Source organism: Myxine glutinosa, chromosome 2, assembly GCF_964187855.1.
Source record: "Myxine glutinosa chromosome 2, kmMyxGlut1.1, whole genome shotgun sequence".
Classification (NCBI taxonomy): Eukaryota; Metazoa; Chordata; class Myxini; order Myxiniformes; family Myxinidae; genus Myxine; species Myxine glutinosa.
Genome location: NC_136262.1, coordinates 113,336,358 through 113,345,204, shown reverse-complemented (window position 1 = coordinate 113,345,204; position 8,847 = coordinate 113,336,358). Strand labels below are relative to the sequence as shown.

Here is an 8,847-nt window from a genome sequence, read left to right as displayed (position 1 = left end):
TTGCTTGTGCTGTACCCTGTCTCCTCCACAATTAGGAAAAAAAAAAAAAAAAAATTCAACTACACTGGAGAAGTCTTGTGTAAATGTGCTTTTTTCTGTTGAAATTTACTATACAGTGTAATGTTTGATAAACTCTCCTCTCTTAATTATGTCACCCTGTTTGATGTTCTGTTAAGTTATTTAATTATCTTTCTTGTTCTTTCCATTTATTTCAGATTGCATTCTTCCTCTTCCTCTGTGGTAATCTCGACAAGCCCTTCGAGGAACCGGGGACGGGGCCGCGGCCGGGGGCGCGGCCAAGGACGGGCAGTGGCCACGCCCCCCAAAAGGAGAGGCGGGCGGGGGGGGGGAGGAACCGGACAGGGGAAGGAGGTGAGACGGGGCTTTGTTGGTGAAGTGATCCATAGAGAGGGAGAGGTGATTGTAACACGATCGGTATTGGGAGTACTAGTATGCTGGACTTGTGCAAAGAGAGAGAGGGAGAAAGGTAAAGATTTTGAAGGTATTTTTGGAGGGAAGAGGGATACTGCATCAGGACCTTGAGACTATCTTTTGGTGAAATGTCAGGTTTAAGTGTGGCAGTGGGGAGAAGAGAACGTTGGGAAGAAGACGTTGATTGTGATGAGACGGCTCTGAATCATCTTTTCCGAAGTTTCAAACTGTTGGGGTATCTGTGTGCCATTTCGCAGGGAAGTGAGACACGAGGAACAGGGAAAGCGGGAGGGGAGATTTCAGTTTCAGGGACTTCGGTTGTTGGAGGAGAAGAGAGAGCAGGTGCGAGCGGAGTGAGAGGTAACAGGAGGAGTTCAGGAGACGTTCCAGCGGTGAGAGGATTGACCATCGTGTTTTACTGGGCGTTTTGTGCTATTCATTCATTCAGTTATCATTGAATTATCAAGGACTCAGAGAGGGCAAATGGGATGAGAGGCAAAGATGACGACTCTTACCTGCCATCTATGTTATGCGAACAAGCACAATTACTATAACTTTGTGATTTGAGCACGACATGAAACTGAGATGCAGAAGGATGCACAATGATGAGCGGAGCCACCTTGAGATCCCTAGCAAATCCATCTATTTGGTTTTAGGCCTCCACAGCGGATGGCCAAATTCATTGTTCTCTTTTCGATCAATTTCTTCTCAATCTATTTATTTTCCATTCGTGAAGAATATCCATTGAATGTGCTTCTTGTGATCCATGCTTTTTACACTGTCTGTCTGGATCTTTTTAAAATGTTCCACTTCCAAAAAAATGTTGCACTGAAAATGCACTCGCGTTCATGCTGAATGGCATTGCCTGAATATTTTCCGTATTACTTCCACCGGCTGAAACTGCAGATTTTTACCAAATGTATTTTAATGGAATGAGCCGGAGGCATTTGATTAACAGTATCGCATTACATTTCCACCATACTTTGACTGTCATCAAATCCGAACCTTTTTATGCCTGAACCACAGCCTCAACGGGAAGTCGGAGGTCGGAAGTCAGGTTCGAGCCCTAGTCCCCGACGTGAGCCAGTAGCACCGACTGTGCCGCGATTTGATTGGTCAAGCCGCCTCAGTAGAGCCACAGGCATTGGCAAGGTGAGGGGGTGGGATGGGTTAGTGTTCATTTCAGTTCACTTTATTTCCACTCTTGAATCAAACAAACACAACACACAAGAAACATGCATCTTGATAACATTCACAGAGTGTCTGTGCCACCGACGCAGCTTCCTGAGCAAGGGTTATACCAGCAGTAGTTGGGGAAGGAATTTGGAATTTCATCATGATGCCTTCGATAGCTCGTCTACTCTTCGTAAAGACACAAATAATGTCGGCAGATGGGACGCCCATTTTAACCTTCCTTCCCAGGGATGGCACACACACCGGGATGGCAGTTTATAGTTAGGACAGGATTCAAACCCAGGCTAGACAGCTTGGAGTCGAGTGTGCGTACGTCTAGACTCTACTGTCTAGACCCCATCCTGCCAGTCCCAAAACTCCCACCATTCCTCCCTCCCCAATTACCGTAATCTCTTACACGTTTGTAATCTGTTGTGTTTATTTTATAAATCCCTCTGCAGCTCATAAATCAGCAAATAAATAAAATAAACGCACACTCGCCTCAACCAAGCTTATCCACAACCTCCACTTTCGGAGGCAGTCATCACTTTCCTCATATTGTTTGCACTTGGTTCACCACTCGTGACAGTTTTCCTCTTAAGAGCCATGGTTAAAATCATTAAGGGCAATAATAACCGAAAACAAAGGAATTGATTAAGGTTACACAGAAGATTGTACTGAATGTAGTGTTGATGTGGAGATGGGTACAGTATAACTGGTACTGTACACAGTGTCCCTCAGTTACCCCCTCCACTGCAGGAGTGCCGCTGATTTATAATTTTATGTGTAAAGTCGAAACTTAACAACAATAACTTTTCTGCATAGTCATATGCTTCAGCTTCACTAATGGCACGTGAGAAAAAACAAAAAGCTCGTGGTGGTAGATAACCCTCACAACTGTGCTCAAAAACTGATTGGTCAAAATTCAACCCAGCGATAACTAAATCGGTCGATTAGATGCCCATGATTGGTTAAAACCCGTGATATTCAAACCCGCGATATTTAAGGGTTTACTGTACAATAGCAACTGATTTAGAAAAATACTTTTGATTATTTGACACCAATACTTCAAGAAATTAACTTGCATAAAGTCAACAAAAAGTTCATAGAACGCTTTACCTCATACAGTCTTTCAACTCTTGTTTTATGCTTCCGAACACTATCTATTTATATGAGCACGATTTCTGAGCATCAGCCACCATTTTTGTCCGAATCTCACTGTCACTCCACCCTCAGAGCATGCTGCAAATTATATTGGTTGAAACGGTTTTGCTTAAGTGCTATGGAACTGAAGGTTTTTTTGAAGTGAAAACAAAGCAATTTGTGTTCTATGGTGTTTAAATACATAATTCAATTCAAAATAAAAATGTTTTAAAGGCTGCAGGGATAATGTGTATATATATATATATATATATATATATATATATATATATATACTGTATATATATGTATGTATGTATGTATATGTATGTGTGTATGTATGTATGTATATATATATATATATATATATATATATATATAATATTTTTTTTTTTTTTTTTTTTTTTTTTTTTTTAAACCCCTCATTTATTTGGAAGTTTATCACCGTTGACACTGTCCACCGTGTGGATTACACCACCCTATCTAACACATTGCATTCGTTCTTCGTGCCTGTTGTTTGTGTCCTTTAGGATGGCTTTAAAAGCAGCAAGTTTCCTGTTTGGAATGATTCGATTTTCTTTCACTTCCAGACAGGCAAACAGAGTAAAACAATCACCTAGTCATCTGTGCACATGTGCGATCGGGACAATATTCCGTACAATTTGCCAAATTCAGAGCTGAAATACTGCTATGCATGTTTGTGTTCCGATTTGTGTTCTACAGTGTTCAAAATATACAATTCAAATGAAATGAAGCATTTCTTCGATCATAGAAGCAGACAGACAGACAGACAGACAGACAAAGTGAACCAATTGCTTAACCCAGTTTTCCACTTCCTGTGCATGGGGTAATTATATGCATTTTCCAAGTCAATTCTTCATCAATCAAGTGTCCAAGAAATGTTTTTGAATGAACCCTTAATATGCTTGTATCGTCAAGCACCAAGACTGATTTGCTGAAAAACTAGTTTTCTCTATATTTAATGACTATCTATTTGCCTTCAACCATTCGGAAACATGCTAAAGTTCTATATTGAGAGTATCCAATGAGATATTTTCATCACGATAAGGAAAAGAAAAAAGAAAAAAAAGGCTAATTATGGGAAAATAAAATGAAGGATAGTCATCAGAGACTTCATGAAAATCATTAATCTTACTATAATTGAGTAAGCGTGCATGTCACCAAAACTCCGAAATTGGCATTTAACAATTATTGGGCCTATGTAATGGTTCCAACCCCAATACTGGCCTTAAATGGCCACCAAATGCTAGCAGATTAGCATGTATGTACTTTAGTCGTATTTAAATTGCTGTACTGTATACGATAAACTGAGAAGGATACTTCTGCTCAGAGGGCCGGAGTGCTCGCTTGTGAACAGTCGTGGCCAAAGATATTGGCATCCTTGCACTTTTTTCAAATAATGCACCATTTCTTCCAGAAAATTGTTGAAATTTTAAAATATTTTGGTATCTACATATGTAGTTCTTTGGTTTGCATGGAACAAAACAAACAAGCTGAAAAAATTACTGAATCTTAGCTTATTCCACACATAAATCCTAAAATGGCCCGGACAATATTATTTGTACCTTTTAGAAGTTGTTAGAAATAATTAGATTTCAAGCAGATGATTCTCCTTTGCTTTGGAATTGAACTCACCTGTGATGAGTTGCAGGTGCCTGGAATATTAAAATCACTCATTCAACCAGTTTGAATAGAGAAAAGGAGTCATTCTGCTGTTTTGTGTCACTGTGTGTACCGCAATGGTATCCACATATGTCTTTCTGTCTTCTACCGACTCCTCTCCGGCCTTGCACCCCCAGCTCTCTCTGTGCTCTGTCCTCCAAATATTCCTACAGGTCGCACAAGATCTGCCAGCAACCCTCTGATGGTTAAACTGCCGAAATCTCGGCTCTCTGCTCACCTTCACTCTTTCATTCCTCTTTTCTCCCGCCTCTGGAACAAACTCCCACACTCCCTTCAATCCCACTCCTCCCTCCAGGTCTTTAAAACAGCTGTTCACCACCATCTCTTATCTTCCCCCATCCAAAACCTTGATCTTTTCTACCCCCGCTAATTCACCCCAGATCCACCTTGTTTGAAATTCCAACTTCTTTCCTGGAAGTCCTGGCAGTGTCCATATGTTTTATACCTCTCCCACCCAAAGCCCTCGCCCTCTCTCAGATCTCTCGATGTCTCCATGTCTCTCGGTCCCTGCTCTCAAATGTTGTGTTTGTGTCCTTCCCCCTCCCCATCTTGTCTACCGCTCCCGATGTTATATGTTTTATGTGTCGGTTTGTCTTTCTGTGTGATTAATGTTCGCTCTTTCACGAGCCTCGATCTTGTATACAAAAAAAAAAAAAAATGAGCATGGAGAAAAGAAAGAAAACCAGAGAATTGTCTCAGGACATCAGGCACAAGATTGTAGCCAAGCATGGACAATCTCAAGGCTACAAGTCCATCTCCAGAGACCTTGATGCTGATGTGTCCACCGTACGCAATGTTGTCAGGAAGTTTAAGGCCCATGACACTGATGCCAACCTCACTGGACGTGGCCGCAAGAGAATACTTGATTGAAGATTGCAGCGAAGGATTGTTCAAATGGTGGAGAAAGCACCTTGATCAACTGCCAAACAGATCCAAGCTGAACTTCAGACACAAGGTACGACAGTTTCAACAAGCACCATCCACCGCCAGCTCAATGAAAGGGGGTTCTATGGTGGGAGACCCAGGAGGACACCACTGCTGAGAGAGAAACATAAGAAAGCCCGACTGGAGTTTGCCAAAACGCACCTGAACATGCCAAAATCCTTCTGGGAGAATGTCCTGGGGACAGATGATACCAAATTAGAGCTTTTTGGGAAAGCACATCATCTCTATGTTTACAGAAAACAAAATGAAGCCTTCAAAGAAAAGAACACCCTTCCCTGCAGTTAAACATGGAGGGGAGGTACAGTGATGTTTTGGGGTTGCTGTGCTGCCTCTGGCACTGGGTGCCTTAATAACCAAGGCATTTTGGAGCGTAATGTTCAACCCAGTGTCAGAAAGCTGGGTCTCCGTCGAAGATCATGGGTCTTGCAGCAGGACAATGACCCCAAACACACTTTAAAAAGCACCCAGGAATGGTTGAAGGACAAAACGCTTGACTTCTGAAGAGGCCAGCAATGAGTCCAGATCTAAATCCCACTGAACACCTGTGGGGAGATCTGAAAACAGCAGTTGGGAGAAGGCACCCTTCTTCAAATCTGGGAGAACTGGAGCAGTGTGTACAAGAAGAGTGGGCCAAACTGCCAGTAGAGAGGTTAAGGAAGCTCATTCATGGCCATAGGAAGCGCTTGACTGCACTTATTTTGTCCAAAGGCTGTGCTACCAAATATTAAGTCTGGGATGTCAATAATTTTGTCAATGCCATTTCTTTTTATTATCCGATTTAAAAGGACTAGGGCATGCCCGTACTATATATAAGCTAGGACGTGCCCGTACGTGGGTGCCCGTTCCTTGCCAAAAAAAAAAAAAAAAAAAAATTTGTGTAGGGGTGTGTGTGTGTAAACATCCTAGGGCGTGCCCGTACGTGGGTGCAAAAAAACATGCGTGCAAACAACAACAACAAAAAAAAACTTTGAAACCACGTGGCAGTAACGACCACAGAACCCCCCCCCCTCTATTTACATGAATGGTTTGATCCATTCGCAACGACCACAGAACCCCCCCCCCTCTATTTACATGAAATGGTTTGGTCCAAAGCGAACGGCTTGCGGTGTTTGGTAAAGAAATCGCCATAGCTCGGTAACTACTTGTCCGATTAATTTCAAACCTTGAAAAGGCACATCCTCGGGTCCCCAGCAATATACCTGGCAAGTTTCAAGTATATCGGACCGGTAGTTGTCGAGAAACAGCGGTCACAGACAAACATACAAACACACATACACACATACACACAGAGATTAATGGAATTATAGATAGATATATTAAGTTCTGAATGAAAACAAAGGTTCTGAAATATAAACAGTGAAATAAACAATTGTGGAGACAAAATACTTTTGTTAATTTCAACTTATTTTTAGAGAAAATTTTGAGTTATTTGAAAAAAGTGCAAGGGTGCCAATATTTCTGGCCATGGCTGTATATATATATATATATATATATATATATATATATATATATATATATATATATATATATATGTATAACAAGCACAAGTCAGGAGACGACGATGGTTCATGAGCGAGCGGTATTCAATGACAAAGGACGAACTATAACCGAAACAGGCCCGGACAGGCCAGGCCCAGAAATGTCAAAATGAAGGTTACTGACCTTGAAATGAGATAGAAAATAATGTATAATCAGTTATGAGGTTAGTTAGCTACACAATACCGAAAATTCGGTGGAAAATGAAATGAAAAAAAAAAAAGAGGAAAAAAGAAAAATGAAAAATCGAGCTCCGTGAGGTGAGACACATGACATTGGCCTAACCAAATATCGAAACCCCTGTCAGATTCCACCAAACCCCTCGGAGAAGATGTAGCTTGAACTCGATTACCCCCTAACAAGACGTCTTTTTCCTGCGTGGCTCCGCCCACAATGGGCGCAATACGCCCACTCTTGGCAGGACACAACTAGATCATGATATCAACCTCCCACCCAAGTTTCATCAAGATCAGATGATATCATCGGGTAGTTATGCTGCAGACAGACACACACAGACAGACGCACACACATGACGAATATAGTGGTCACTTGATAACTCGTGAACCAAAAAGGGGGCTCACGGATATCAGGTGTGTGGGTTTATATTATGAACATTTGAGCAGCCATTAAAATATTACAAGATGGTTTTGAAGTACCCCTCCCTTTGAGTTGTCTAGCTTGTGTTCTGTTCTCAGCTCGAGTATAAACTGTCTCATGAAATAATCCTTGTAATCAGATTAACCCGATAGTTACATCACTACAAGAGTAGTGATTGCCAAAGTTGTATGCATGGTGACATGTTTTGCTATCCATTCCCATTTACCCTCACCATTCAGCCCTCTTTATTGATTGTTTTTTTTGTTGTCCTCCCTCCACTCACCCCTGACTCTACCCCCCCAATCCTCTTCCCCAGAACCGATCCCAAACAGTCGAAGTCTCTTCAGCTCCCAGCCGGCCGGGCCCTTCTGGCCTTCAGCCTCAATTACCTGGTTATTTTTCATAATGATGCATATTCTTTGATGTTATGCATTCGCTGTGTCATCTTCCTCTCTACTTCACATCCTCTTTCAGCATCCTTTACATTTCATATCTCCCTTCCTTACCTATTGCTTGCTTCTCAAATCACATGAAGTAATTAGCACAAAGTTATAATGTGCTGCTTAATAACTTAATCACTTTATTTCAGGGCTGAAAAGAGGTGGGTCTACCATCAAGGGAAACCAATCCCCTCCTACGGAGGGGTTGGGGGTGGGAACAAGAGCGGGCCAGAGGGCCAGCCAGAGAGGAGGAGGGGGAAGGAGCAAAACCACGGGGGGGGGTTGCAGGTATTTCCATCTCATTGGTGATTTTATAAATACAGTACAGCATTTTAAATAATCTTTATAAGTCATGATACTTTATTTGTGTAAATCAAATGCGTGACCTATTGATGTATAGGTATATAAAATAAGGAGCTAAACGTGAGGCTTTTCACTTTCTCCATACGCTGTCGACAATTATCACAATCAAAATGATGGAAATCACAGGGATTTATGAATTGTTTTTTTTATGTGGAAGGCTCCAGTCATGGACTATATAGTCCTCATCGAGGCCAGGCCTCAAGTAAAAGAGGTGCATTGATAGAAAAGTGAAGACAGAGAGAGAATAGTCCAAGAGTTTTTGAAGAAGTAAAAAAAATCTGCTTTTTGAAAAGGTGAAGGTCGTAAGTATTTGGAAAGATATGGGAAGGTAAAGAGTTCCAGAATTTAGCAGCGGAGGGGAAGAAACAAACAAACATCATAACGGCCCACCCTTGAGTTACCAATGGCCACACAATAATCATGCGATGTAGTGGCTTGTCGAGTATGCCGTGGTCTCGCTAATGGTGGAGGTACACAAGCAGCAAGTTCTTGGAAGCAGAAACCGAAGTAATATCTG

General features: G+C 41.7%; 1 protein-coding gene across 4 annotated transcripts in view; it reads left to right on the top strand.

Moving 5' to 3' along the window:
• TRIP12 (thyroid hormone receptor interactor 12) overlaps nt 1-8,847 on the top strand; it is a 127,409-nt gene that overhangs the window by 29,643 nt on the left and 88,919 nt on the right. For 3 of the 4 annotated variants that reach the window (XM_078771433.1, XM_068107428.2, XM_078771434.1), the window contains 4 exons: nt 216-372; nt 1,459-1,584; nt 7,844-7,919; nt 8,117-8,255. In XM_078771433.1, the coding sequence (XP_078627559.1) occupies nt 216-372; nt 1,459-1,584; nt 7,844-7,919; nt 8,117-8,255 (498 nt within the window). Of the gene's footprint in view, nt 1-215; nt 373-689; nt 825-1,458; nt 1,585-7,843; nt 7,920-8,116; nt 8,256-8,847 lie in introns of all 4 variants that reach the window. The other variant, XM_068107427.2, reaches the window with a different exon arrangement.